Source organism: Pogona vitticeps, chromosome 2 (assembly GCF_051106095.1).
Source record: "Pogona vitticeps strain Pit_001003342236 chromosome 2, PviZW2.1, whole genome shotgun sequence".
NCBI classification, from domain to species: Eukaryota; Metazoa; Chordata; class Lepidosauria; order Squamata; family Agamidae; genus Pogona; species Pogona vitticeps.
The window spans coordinates 116,570,936-116,585,773 of NC_135784.1; the positions used below are offsets into that span (position 1 = coordinate 116,570,936).

At 39.4% G+C, this 14,838-nt stretch overlaps 1 protein-coding gene across 11 annotated transcripts in view; it reads right to left on the bottom strand.

Annotated features, from left to right (window-relative positions):
- The window catches only part of TENM2 (teneurin transmembrane protein 2), a 1,058,578-nt gene that overhangs the window by 40,349 nt on the left and 1,003,391 nt on the right, over positions 1-14,838 (bottom strand). For 10 of the 11 annotated variants that reach the window (XM_078385828.1, XM_078385826.1, XM_078385824.1 and 7 more), the window contains 2 exons: positions 13,359-13,608; positions 10,731-10,751 (listed from right to left, as the gene is read on the bottom strand). In XM_078385828.1, coding sequence (XP_078241954.1) covers positions 10,731-10,751; positions 13,359-13,608 — 271 coding nt within the window. The remainder of the gene's footprint in view (positions 1-10,730; positions 10,752-13,358; positions 13,609-14,838) is intronic. The other variant, XM_078385822.1, reaches the window with a different exon arrangement.

Sequence of the window (14,838 nt, forward strand, 5' to 3'; positions counted from 1 at the left end):
TAGCAGTATTGGTTTCTCAATCTTCCATCTGAAGGAAATTCCTCCTCACCTGCTCACCCCCTCCCACTTCAACACATAGTAGAACGTTAGGTTTGACACAGCCATTCCACCCTAACTCCGAGTTTGACTAGAATAGATAGGGTTTGGCTCTGGACAAAAAAAAGTCAAGCACTACCTTGCAACCAATTCTACTTCACAAAGTGATTGAGGTGATCATGTAATAATGTCATGCATACCATCTTGAACTCCTAAGAATACATTTTTTAAAAATATAAATACATTGATGAAATCCTGTTACACAGAGTAACCTGTGGTTGCTACATGCTACTAATTAATGACTCCCTGCTTGGATTCTTGGTCGGAAATTAAACCACCTGACTTGCAAGCAGCCAGAAAACCAAGTGGGCAGTATTTAATTAGCAGCAATTAGCTGCTTCAAGTTGCACAATTTCTCTTCCACCAGCATAACTGTGCAACAGGATTTTGACTATTTATTTATCCACTTCCTGAGCACAGGCTGCCCGCAGCATGTGGCTCCATAATTTCATATTTATTTCATAAATTCTGGCAAAATATCGCATATCATGTCTGCAGTCCTGTTCAGATCTACTTGAGAGTAAACTGCATTGAATTCATTTGGATTTAATTTCTTTAAGTAAACATGCACAGGATTGCCTTGTGTGTCCAAGATATGAATTCTTGACAGTTGAGCTCACTGAGAAGTTCCTGTCACATATAATTCTGTTCTGTCTTGTTGCCTAGTTATTCAGCCTTTTAATGTTATGTCATTCTATATTTTTCTGAAAACTGGAAGCAGCTTTACATCTTAATAATATAGGCACTGAAGATATAAATGATTCTCATTAACTTGGTTTTATGAATTTCTTTTTACCACCCATGCCAATCTACCTATTTTACAGAGCATGGATGTTCACTGTGCCTATAATGCTTTAGGGATGGAAAGACATAACCACAAATGCAAAATATATGAGAGTTCAATGTAAGATGGCTTCACACAAGATGCTATAAATTATATTCCAGAAATGTATAGCATCTGTCCCTCCTTGTAAAATTTTTACCCCGTGTTTTTGCCATGCCAAATAATAGAACTCAGTATAGCTGGCCCTGGAGCTGCATAAAAGATGAATGGTCTCATAATACTTGATTTCTGTCTTTTCCTTTTCTCATCCAAAACTCTTTATAGAAGGATTTTTAAATAAAGTATTCTGTACTTCTTTATAATGAGATGCCCAGTTTGTAGTGGTTAGAGGTTAACGTTGTATTTGTTATTCCAAAATGGTAACAAACATCATGCTTGAGGTTAGTCATGTCCATGATTAGTGTTGAAGATGTAGGCCAGCCCCACCTTTGTTGTGTTATTAACCATTAAAAATAATTTCTCTTATTTTAAAATCTAAGCTGTGAAGCACTTCACATTTTACTTTGAATCAAACTTAACATAGTCATGTGAAAAAGAAAGCACACCCTCTTTAAATTCTATGGTTTTACATAGAACATAATAAAAATCATCTGGTCATTAAAGTGTCTGAAATTGTTTTTTTCTCCCCCCAATGGGTCTTGGGGGGTTTGGTTGCTTTTTGGGTCCCCCCCTTTTCCGATGGGTCCTGCATGCTTCTCTTGCTTTTTCTTTGTTTTCTTTGCATTTCCAACCTGCCCCCTTTGTTCTCTGTGCATTTCCGATCTGCTCCATTTGTTTTCTGTGCATTTCCAATGGGTCTTGCACACTTGATTGCTTTTCTTCCCTCCCTGCCCCCTTCTGCCGGAAGGGATTAATCGCATTTCCAGTGAGTCTTGCAGTGATTTTTTGGGGTGTGTGTGTGATTTTTTTTCTGGCTTAAATGGATTAATTGCATTTCAATGCATTCCTATGGGAAATGGGTGCTTCGACTTACAACCATTTTGAGTTACGTCCATCTTCTGGAACGGCTTATGGTTGTAAGTCGAGGCACCACTGTAGTGGGCTGCCTTTTTCGAAGCAAGCCATCTTTAGACTATGGGCTATATGACTTGTTTCAACAAACAGTTAAGATTATCTAAAGTTTAGTTCTGATGACAAGCTAAACTGTTGTTAATCTAGAATGAAAGGAGGCACTTCCAGTCTCCCTTTAGCTATTCTGGGAGGAAAGAGGAAGTATGTGGACTCGGAACTTGTTAAAACCCAAGTAAACAATGGTTTATTTGGGATGTCCAAATATAGCCTACCCATATGTACTTTGCTATGCTTGGAATGTTGGCATGGGTATGAGGTTTTTGTTTGCTTGCTTGTTTTAAATGCCATACCAGTAAGGGAAGTAGTGCTAGACAATAACGCTAGGAAAAGCTGAAGGTAGCAGGAAAAGAGGAAGACAAAATATAAGATGGATGATCTCAACAGAGGGAACCTATGGCCTTGAATCTGTAAAAGCTGAGAAGAACTGTTAAAGCCAGTACATTCTGGAAGTCATTCATTCACTGGGTCACCAAGAGTAGAAGGAAATTTGACAGTGCATGACAGTAATAAAGTGGTTGTGTTGGCGAGATAAACCTAGCTTTTAATTTCTAAAATGTAAGATGTTGAGTCTTGCTTGCCCATATAGTACAGCCTCTGAGTTAGAATCCATACTCCCTAAACAAGTAAAGGTGGCTATGGTTGTTTAATGGCAAGGCAAATTAAGCTTGAATATGCTCAGAAGGCTTTCTGCCTTTTTTAGAAAAAAGAAAAGAAAAAAAGAGATGAGAAAGAGAAAGAAGGGGGAAAGAAAGGAAAGAAAAGGGGGAGGGAAATATAAAATATAACATAATTATGGTTGAGTCATATATGTTAAGGTTAGCTGACCATATGTCTAAAAAATACTTCATCTGGAGTTATCTTCAATAGAATAGATGCTCTTGTATAGCTAAGGTAGTAAGATCTTCTTTTGGTTCTGCTACAATTTAGATCCTGGAAAAATAGATTTTTGAGCCTGGGATTTTCGTCACCACTGTTGCTCAATTTTTGCAAAGAATGTGAGAGATCCTGGAAAAGATATGAATGTCTTAATAGGGAGGAAAATATGTAAAACTGTTTGAGAGTAAGACTGAAAAGCTTTCCTGTCACGGTCTTGTTTTATGAAGTGTTTGATGATTAATACAATGGCAATGAAATATTTCACTAATCATGAAATATTCCTGTAACAGTTCAACATCATGTAATAGACAGGTGGAACAGATAAATGCTAGTACTGTAATAAAGTGTGGAACCTGGAATTCGTTGCATGTTAAATGCCTTTAGCTTATTTCTCGCCATGTTATTTTCACAGCTCACAGGGAGCATCAGGATCTAACCTCGGTACCCATGTAACAACATCCCTTTCATTCAATAGACTCAGACAAAGCATAACAGTGATTCTTCAGAGCATCCTGTGTGACGATATTACAGAGATGTTGCTTATAATTCCTCCATTCATAAAACATATACAGTATAGTACTGCTCATATACCACCCTATACCACTGGGTGGTTTACAGTTTAATTACACAGACTACATATCCACACACACCCCAGCAAGCTGGATACTCATTTTATGACCTCAGAAGGATGGAAGGCTGAGTCAGCCTTGAGCCAGGTACCTGGATCTGTCGGGAGAGAACTCAGGTCGTGAACAGAGTAAGTAAATTGCAGTATTGCAATTTAACCACTGTGCCACAAGGCTCCTGCTGGTCAGACTTTAAAATCAACTGAAAACCCCAACTTTGTCCTTTGAACTTTCACAAAAGGTTCTTTGATGAGGAAAAACAGATGATCTTGCTTTTGATTGCCAGATTAGGGTTCTATACTAATAGTGGTGAGACAGGAATTAGTGCCTCCAAAATCTTGGATGCACTAATACTCAACTGTAGAAGTCAAGCACTTAGTGCCTCAAGTGTTGAGGCAAGTCTGTTCTTGTTTTTATACCTGATAAAGTCCACACAAAAAAGTTATTTCACACCTGCCCTCAAACCTATGTTAATTAGTACTTCCCACCACCACAAATAAGCTTTCACTTTGCTAGTATTTGGGGGGAAAGTGCCCCTCTACATCCATAGAAACAAAGTCCTGGTTTGGATAATGCCTCTACTGGCTGACTACAAAGATACAAATAAGCTTTTGAGTCCTGCAGAATGCTTCATCAGGCCTTAAGTTAAATAGTTCAAAAATCAGACCAAGTGTGACACCCAGTGCTCTTGAAGCCAGAGTGCCAGAGAGGCTGGGTGATGTTTTAGAGACTCAACAAGGGATTAAAGTGTGAAAGATATTGATCTACACTCCCTCCTCTCTTTTCAGATAGAAAATCTGGCTTGGGCCCCTTTAGATCTGTCCACTGCCTTGAGGTAAAACTCACTAACTTCTTTGTAAGGTTAGAGCAGAAAATCATGGAACAAAGTACAGTATTACACTGTATTACAGTGGTCAGTTATAGGTATCACACTAGTTACTTGGACATAACTTGATTTTTTAAAATGGTTTTAAAAAATAAATTGTATTTATTTATTTATAAGATTTTTTTAAGCCGCGCCATTACCAATGGTCTCTGAGCGGTGCATTTTGCACTATGGAATGAAAATTTAACCTTATAAAGCAATTATAATGCTATAATAGCAATGAAAATTGAAAATCAAAATCACTAAGCACTGAAGTATACTGGGAAATAATGTATTTATTAATATGAATGAAACATCTCTAGCTCTTCCTTCCTTCCTTCCTTCCTTCCTTCCTTCCTTCCTTCCTTCCTTCCTTCCTTCCTTCCTTCCTTCCTTCCTTCCTTCCTTCCTTCCTTCCTTCCTTCCTTCCTTCCCATTTCCCATTTCCCATTTCCCATTTCCCATTTCCCATTTCCAGAGTGGCAATCACAAGCTCAACTCCACCAGCATAAATACAGAAGAATCCTAATATCTGAAAGCTGTTGGACTGTAATGCCCATCAGCTCTGACTAGCACAGTCAAAGGTGGGTTCAGCACATCTAAATTGAGGGTTTTATGTTTCCCATCCCTGGTATAATATGTGCTTAGCTAATGGCATTCTAGGAGTTGAAGCCAAGAAGCAAGCAACCTATTGTGTATTTTAGCCAGAGAAAGAAGACATCCACCAGTCGTTCTGAATCTCATGGGCACATTTGTCTTTTAAACTGCCCTGGGTAAAAATATGTTTTTACCCCAAGTGACATGGGATCAATCAATATTGTACATATAGACAATAGGCAAGGCTTCTGAAGTTTGTAGAAATGGAGCATGTGCTCCATGCTAATGAGGCCTGAGTTGGATGGTTTTTTATTTTATAAATCAGTTAACTGTATTTTAGATTTTATCCTTTTTAAAGCTTCACCTTGTGTGCTGCCTTGAAAGAGTTTTGCAATAAAAATGTTTGAAATAAGCAAATGAAAATATCATTTATGGGAGACTTCAATATTAACTGCATTCATAAAGCAACAACATGTTCCCAGATTTGACAACAAACAAAGCTACTGTTCTTCTCTTCCCCTTATCTTGGGGGAGGGGGGAGGTCAGCGGATGTCTCCAGATATTAGCTTGCTCCTAATAATCCACTTTGACAGTGGTTCAAGGTACAGAGCCAGTGAGCCATCTGCAAATTTAGAAATGTCAGCCTCAGCTATCCAAACATACAACTGGACTAAACGGGGAAGCTCCTGCACAAACATGCCTGGCTAACAACAGGCAGATGTAATGAGCATTTTGGATAGGATCTGTGCAGCCATCCCTGAGCAATATGGGGTAAAAGTCCTCAAAAGCCAGCAGAGGCTTTAAAAGGCAGCAGGGAAAAGACAGAAAGTGAATGCCCTAGTTATTTCTCCACAACTGGACTTACTGGACTCTGACATGCCAAACTTCAGGATTTCTGAGAGAAGGAAAAGCTAGTTCATGAGTCCAGTCCTGTTGGGACAAGTACAGCACGAGGCATCTTTGCAGATGGAACAGTTAAGCTGTCATAGGCCGATTTAGGGAGGATGTTATTGGAGGAAGATGTAGAGGTGTTAAAAATCCAATCTTTTGTTAACTCTGTTGCCAGAAAGACCACCTGTGACACTGTGAGATAGCCACAGCTAGACACGATGGGGCATTGTTCTGGCACAAACAGGTTTAGGACTTGATTCCCATCACAACTTTTGCATTATTTTGCATGGCTTTTTGCAAATTGACTAAGGGCACTGAGCTGGTTTGGCAAAGGGGCTGATGTTGCTCTGAAGACAGTAAGCAATACTATCACCTGAGGCATCATGCTCCCTTCCAAAAAGTATTGCTTGCTACAGGCTCAGACTGTCTGGGAGGGAGATCAAACATGTGCCAAATGGAACTAAGAAAAGCCAGCTTCCTAATCCTGGTAACCCAACTTGAAAATCAAGCCTTTCCTTCATCCGCACGATCCCATTCCAAGTTCTGGTCATGCTAGAATGTCAGCATAAGGCAAGCACACTGTCTTTGGATGAATGGACAAAAGTAAAAGCAAAGTATGCTGCTTATACACCGCCTCATAGTGCTTCAAGCACTCTCTGGGTGGTTTACAGTGGACCCTCGACTTACAGACGGCTCGACTTACAGACTTTTCAAGTTACAGACTTCTCTGGCTGCAAAATTTAGATTCAACGTGCAGCCAGAGAATCGACCTACAGACTGGAAAAAACCCAAAATGGAACAAAAACGGCCAGTTACAGATTAATCGGTTTTCAATGCATTGTAGGTCAATGGAGACTCAACCTACAGACTTTTCGACCTGCAGCCATCGTTCCAATACGGATTAATTCCGTAAGTAGAGGGTCTACTGTACAAATTAATTATGCAGGCTACACATTGCCCCCCCCCACCTCGGAAGCATAGAAGGCTGAATCAACCTTGAGCCGGCTACCTGGGATTGAACCCCAGGTCGTGAGCACAGTTTTGGCTGCAGTACAGTAGTTTAACCACTGAGCCACAAGGCTCACTCGTGGCGCAGTGGACTTAGTTCAAATTTCAGGCAACTGTAGGATGGAGCAAATAGCTGTTGTTTACTCTTGGGGTGGAGCAACACTACAGCAGATCCTTCATAATCCATTTGACATTTTGTAGAATTAAAAAGTTTGTCAGCAATTTGAATTCAGGAAAGAGGAAATCAAAAGTAATACAGATGAATTTGTTTCTGCCTCAAAGGAGAAAGCAAGTGACAGCTGGGAGATTCTCCCAATAAATCCCAATATAACCCATGGACACTCCAAAAATTGAGGTGATGAAATATTATTACACTCTTAATATTGAGTGTGTGTGTTGTTGAAGGATGACTGCTATATGGGATTTGGGAGGACAGGTGACACAATTAGGATGTTAGGCTCTGTCCTTCCTCTCTTTTGCAATTTGTCTCCTCTCTTTTTCCACTTTTAGGTGCTGTTCAACCATTTTCTGCTGGCCTTTGGTGTCACAGAGTGCCTGGACACCCCACCTGTCAAACATTCAACTCCATATTAATCAGTGGCAATGCTCCACTGTGACTTATGCAATTTCATTTATGCTGGTATAAATTCTGCTTTTGTACTGTACCACACCCCTGAAACTAATGGGACAACACAGCCTTCCTGTTGCCCCCCCCCAGGGCATAGCCATTTGCATTCTTCCCATTTATGGGACTTTTTGTAAAAACAAAGATCTGAAAATGTACAGATAACATCATAGAGCTAGGGACAGAGTGAATCAGAATGTCTGATTAGTTATAATTAGTAAAGACTGGATCTTCCACACACACCCATTTTCAGAATGTTCAGGTCATCTAGGTACTACAAAAGTAAAGATAGTGCCATGAGGAGTGACAGCCAACACGGTGTGGTAGAGGAACTATTAGACTAGGATTCATGGGATCTAGACTGAAATGCCCATGAGGCCATGGAAACTCACTTAAATGACGGCAATGGTAAACCACTCTTTGAATGTCTTACATATCTCCAAAATGCTTTTTAGGGACACTGTAAATCAGAAGTCATGATAGCACATAACAGCTGTTCTTTGATGAAACCATGCTATCCACAGCAAAATAATGAATGTGGGTCATCCACAGATAAGGCAGGGATTTCTCTGTCTGTGGGGAAGCCCCTCAGTATGTCAGAAAAGTGTTAGTGAGTGCAACACAGATTAAGGGAAGGACTAATAAAGAATGAATGTATGTTTTTCTTCAGAAGTTGCAAAACAAACTGATGGCTGTTAGGCGTCAGTTGGGTGGGAAGAGGAACACTGGAGGACAGGGATGGATCTGAGCTGGACAGGATGGATCCTAATCACAACACTGGTTCCTCTTGGTCAGTGTTGTCTACTCTACCACCTGGTAAGAAATCTCCAGGATTCCAGACAGAATCTTTACCACTCATGTGTAAAGATGCCAGGAATTCGACTTGGAACCTTTTGTATGCAGAATATATGCTCTGCCCCACTTCCACCCCACAAGATGACAGGGCAGAGCTAAGTATAGAATGCAGCTAGAAATATCTATGATGTGATATTCACAGAATTTATTTTTACAATTCTGTAAAAATAAATCAGGGGGAAACAATTCTTTGCATATATACATACAATGGCATTTACTTGAGCCATAAGATTTCATTTTTAAAGAAGCGAGGTTATGAGACCTCCAATTTTAATCAATGATCACAATAATCCACTTTATATAGCATTTGTCTTTTGAAGCTTCCTTGCTGGTCAATATACTCATTCTTTTCTCATTATTTGCAGTGTTGGATGAAAGGGGCTGCTTCTGAGGCTCCCATTGAAAAGATGGTTGTTTAAATAAACAGAATTCCAGCATTAGGAGACTGTTAGAAAATACAGCTTTCTCTAACTTTATTAATAACCAGTGGCCAGAATCCTATTGGTGTTTACATCAGATTTGAATTTATTTATTTGATATTCTATATTTATAACCTGCTTTTCTCCTGAAAAGGACCCAAGTTGGCTTACAGTATTATAAACAAATAGTATTAGCTAAAAAAAGGTTATTACAATATTTAAAAAAACAAAAACAGATATAATATTACAACTGCTGAGAAAGTACTAAAAACACATTAGAACAACAAAAGTACAACAGGCCCATTTTTCTAACTCCCTTTTTGGCAGCCAGTCCCTGAGAAAGAACAGTCTCTGCTTCTCCTCTGCTCCTTAGAAGGGAAACAAGTTTAGCCTCCCACAGGAGAGAGTTCTAAATTTTGGAGGCAGCAACAGAGAAGGATCTCTTTTGTGCCCACACTGAATTCACCTGTGAGGGTCTTTGAGCTTATGATCTTAAATATCAATAATGTACTGTAGCTAATTGAAGACGTATCAGGTGGCATCTCAGTCACACTATCATGTTCATGAGTGGGCACGCAACCGATGTACCTTGCCACCTCAGTTAGATACAATTAACTGTGATGATTGCAGAAAGCCCAATAGGATTCTGGCCAGTGACTATACCTGGTTTTGTCAATATTAATGCACTCCTCTAATAAAATGGTCTAGAATTACATACTGAATAAGGATATATAAATCTGAGGCCCACTGATACCCTCTTTTCTTGGCTATGTGTAGCAAAATGATTGTGGAACAATTGTAATCCAATAATCTGTGGAACACACAATAGCATCTATTCAAAGTAGAGAAGGCACCCTAGACAATAAAGAAGGAAATGGGGGGAAAGGCAGAGAGTCACTGGTATGTGCGAAGAATAATGGTTATTACGTGCGAGTAATCAAACTAATTTAGTGTGCTTACTGTTTTTTTTAAGCTTCTCAGTGACAAAGTTGATAATTTGTGTATGTTATTCATCTTAAGACAAATGATGAAAGAAATTCATATTTAGCAGAAATAGGAGGCGGCTTACAGTATGTGAGGGACCAAGTTTGAATTACAGGGTGATACCTCTTGCCTGGTCAAACCTTGACCAATATGACAATACCACTGTTATTTTCCAGTTGTGTGTCATGTATTTGAATACTAAAATATTTCATTTTTCATTTGGCAGCAAGCTGACTTTGACAATGGCCAACTGCAGGAATTGCCAAAGATGTGAGCAAAGCGGATGCATGAATGTTTGTGCTTCTGCTGTACTTCCCCTTAAGGGCCCAAAGTAAAACATGTGCCGATCCAATGACCAAAATAGACGTGCACCCAAAGCAGGAACAGAGAACGTGATGAAGAGGGAAATGAACACTTCAGCAAAGGAATCATGGAATCATCTCTGTTTGAAAGAACTAATAAATTTGGTGATTAGTGACAATCTGCCAAACAGATTGACCAACTAACATTGTATTAAAGAGATGATGGTGGTGGTGGTGGTGGTGGAGACTGAGTTTTAAAAAAATTAATGAGTTGGAAATGAGTTTCTGACCCATTCCCAGTTCATTAGTGCCTTTCTGAACCTTCTCCAGCACTGACAAAAGCCACTGCTGTTGTCTGCCTCAACCATTTAGACCAATTACAGACTGCAGGGAGAAGCGTTCATAGAAAAGTTAGCTTGGGCTTCATTATACTTGCATTCCATTAGGCATTCCTAATTGCTGTCAAAATTTATTTGGTCGCTTTTTGACTGCATTATATAATTGCTAATGCTTCTCATATTCATAACATACAATTAGCACATAAATGTTGCCAAATTTGCTACATTTAAAACAGAACATAACACAAGAAGCACAACACAAGAAAAAAAAGCAAACACAACGGAGCAAACAAACTATAGAAAATGATAAGAGGAGTGTGGTTTTGGTCTTACCTATGTTTAAATTCTTTATTTCTTTATTGAAAGGAAACAGAAAAGAAAGGGTGGGGGAAAGAAAGAGAAAACAGTTAGCGGAAGAGACCAAAAAGCAAACATAGCAAATTTTTTTTTGTAACACTACAAGAGGACATGAGAAAATATTTATTTTTATTTTTTTGCTTTAGCCTTAGGTTAATGTTGGGATGAAGCACAACAGAAGGTGTTGTAGTCAGAAGATACTTCCCTGCTGGACTAGCCCCTCAAGGCATTTTTATTTTTGTGAGTGAGAAACTTTCTGGATCACTGAAAAATGTCTTGTGTAAAAATGTCTGTCTTTCATTCTGACAGGGAAAGGAGTTGGCAGCTGTCTGTCAGCTGGCTTCCTGCAGCGTAAGCCTGACAAAAGTGAAACGTGTTAATATCCGTTCCAGTCAAACAATTGAACCACAAGGCTGTTTTTTAACCTTGAGCTCATCTCTGCTCTGCCTCTGCTTTTCCTCTTCAGTCCCTAACAGATTTCACAGTCAGAGTAGCAGTTCATCTCATATGGAACAGAGCAGTAAGACTCCCTGCTTTGAAAAACCACACCACTTTAACCACCATTCTTCTTAGCACTATGAGATGAGATCTTAAAGGCATGCAGAATGCGGTGTATTCTTTCTGTATTCTTTCCACAGACTCTTTCTATATGGGGAACAGATGAATGTATGCAGACAGACAATCATGGATGTTCTGTAATCCAAAAAGATGCGCACATCTTTACAAGAAGCACCTATCCTGAAGTATGGGCCTTCCAAACTTTGTTCTCTGGCCCTTTTCCATGTATTGATGGAGACCAACATGTAGTTGTATCTCATGCAACTACATTTCTTATAGAACTAAGGACACAATCCACCTGCTACACAAGTTTGTTTCGGTTGTGATAGCTGTTAAAAAGCACTTTCCTGGAAAACCAGCTTTGTGGGTCCATAACTCAGATGTCCCAAATCCAATCTTAGCCAAACTTGGAAGGGGTAAGGAGGAGAGTCTGCAGAAGACTCACTGCAAATTTGATGTCTTTAACTTATGTGGAGGCCATTCTATCACTCCTGGAACTCCCAAATTACACAAAACATGAAACGTTTCATTTCATTGGACAGTTCATGAAAGTTCGTGGTTTGCGGTTCGTGAATAGTACTGAACCATGAATCATCACAAACCATAATTTTCCTGGTTCGTGCCCATCTCTATCACTCATGAATATGCTGGGTCCAATTTTAAAAAGCAACTATCCGCAACCACATGCAAAGTCCATATATTAAGTCATTTATTTATATATTTATTTTTTCTTTCGGGTACATACCTTTTCTGTCCCTTCTCCAAATATTTCAAGATTTGAAAATAAAATGGATGTGGGTTGAGGCGCCATACCTAATTCTTATGCAGATATTGTGTCTTCTTCCTAGAAAGCATATGTCTACTATCTACCACGGCTTGATACACAGCATGAGTGATGACGCATTAACCTGTGGCAATTTTCTGTTGGGATTTCCATCACTGCCCTTAGGTTGATGTAAATAACCAACAGGATTCTGGCCAATAGCAAGTATAACAGTCATCCATGAGACCTCACTGATAACCGAATACAATTTTTGGATTGTAATGGTTGTTGTGGGTTTTTCGGGCTCTTTGGCCGTGTTCTGAAGTTTGTTCTTCCTAACGTTTCGCCATCCTCTGTGGCCAGCATCTTCAGAGGACAGGAGTCAGAAATCGGTGCTCTGGTGTAGAGAAAGGAGTGCTACTCCTGTCCTCTGAAGATGCTGGCCACAGAGACTGGCAAAATGTTAGGAAGCACAACATTCAGAACACAGCCAAAGAGCCCGAAAAACCGACAACAACCATTAGATCCCGGCCATAAAAGCCTTCGCGAATATAATTTTTGGATTGTTTCTTTAATTATTTCTACCTTAGCTCCTTTCCTTCTCATTCCTCTCTTCCATACTTTTTTCTACTAGTCTTTCTATCCTTTATTTCTTTTGTATTTATGCCACTTCTTTGCCTCTTGATTTTTCCTTTGCTCTTTCCTACAAATTCTCTCCTTTGTCTCCATTTCCTTTTCTATCTTTTGCCCAGCTCTTTCTATTTCTCTACTTATTTATTTATTTATTTATTGGATTTCTATTCCACCAATCTAGACCAAAGATCTACTCTAGGCGGTTAGCAATCTTCTCCTTCCTTTCTTTTCTCTTTCTCTCCATGGCTATTCCTTTTATTTTACTTCTCTTATGTCCTTTTCTCATTCTCCCTGCCATTTTCTAAAAAGTACACAGATATATCCTGGCAATAGTTTGGGGATTGTTTTATGTTCATATTTAACTATCTTTATCTGCCTTATGTTTAGGGAGGGATCCCATCTAATTCTTAAGACACTTTTGGTGTAGAAGAATGTAGCTAAACTCGATTGCAGTAACTCCTACTGTGATCCTTGCAAGAGAAGAGAAGGGACTCTTTCAAGACTATGATAAGCCACCCTTACTCATATCCACTCACTAAGCTGTCATCATGGGAAGGGGCTAAAGGCCACAAGCAACAACAATGTAGAAAGCTATAAAGAAGCAACAGATATGGATGCATTTGTAACCAACCAGGTTGCAGTGGAATTACCTTAATTCCAAAATGCTGGTGACATTTCTAGAAGGAAAGATACGACGGATGTAGTTGAAATCCCCAACAAAAAGGCTTCCGTCTATTCCCACAGCAAGTGCCACAGGGGCCAAAAGTTTGTTTCCTTCTGCCAGTCCATTGCAGCTTGGGCAGGAGATGCTTCTGCGGCGACCATTTCCCATTATGCTGGTGATCACAGCTGGCTGCTGAGTTAGAAACTGATTCTCTCCACTGCCTTTGTGCAGAATTCCTAGCAAGGAGCAGAAAATGAAGGGGCACTTCTTTTATTTTGCTATTTATTTACTGTTGTTGTGTAACCCTTTGATAGTGCTGGGTGGACTCAGTTCTGGAAGGCTGCACGCAAAGGATTATGCAGATAAAAATGAACAAATGGGTTGGACTATTTGTCTTAAAAATGATTCCTTGTTTCCTGAGCCATATTAGTACTGCTAAAAGCCCATGCAGCAGCCAGCCCAAACACTGACTCCTTTTTTTAGTGCAGCCCACGCCCCACCATTTCATTTGCCTTGCTCTCCTCAATGTAGCTGTTGCTGACCACTGTCAACCTCACAGCATACAAGGTAAACTGAGAGGCAATCTGTAATACCTGTTTCTGCATTTAGAGTTGCATGATGAGTTTAGGGAATTTATCCCCCCAAAGTCTGTAAGCATTCTGATCATTTTGTGTGAGATTCACTGTGGAGTTATGCCACACATGAATATGAATAGGAAATTGACGCTATGTTTGCCACTAATTTAAAGCGAAGGCAATGTAAGACTTACATGTAGAACAAATGTCAGTCAGCAGGTTTTTAGCTACATCTTGGAACTAGCTTCATTCTATTTCAAGCATCCACACTGACTGCAACAGAATGCATGGGTGTATATATGACCATGTGTATGACAGCTAATATACCTATCCAATGGTATAATGTTACCATGTATTCTCTATACTGAAATTCTTGGACCAAATAGGCACTGCGTTATGTGATTATATAATAGCAATTTCGCAAGCAATAAGTGGCATTTCATTAGCTGTCTGTCATATGCCCTGTAGTTCTTTCTGTGTGAATGTACATACAACTGACAGCCAACAAATTCTTAAAAATATGTTGCTACACACACATGATATTTTCAGCAAGATTTGAGCCTTGAATTCAAGATGTGGAACATGTCCAGGTATAAACTGACCACCTCCTTATGCTATGTTTATGTACACAAGAAGGTTTCATTTGTGTGCTTGAAAGAACATTCAAACATGCAGACCTGCCATCTTCACCAGAGAGAGAAGGAATATGTCCTTTCATAAACCAATTTCAAGTAGTACTCTTGAAAGAACTACATTAGTCCCACATTCTAGAAGTTAAGGAAAAGCATGAAAATAGAGAGAAAGCAGGGAAGAGATGATCGTACCTATTAATGCAAAAGTATTCTCCTTTGTGGAGGTATTTTTAATATGCAGTCAATTAGTATTATTTAA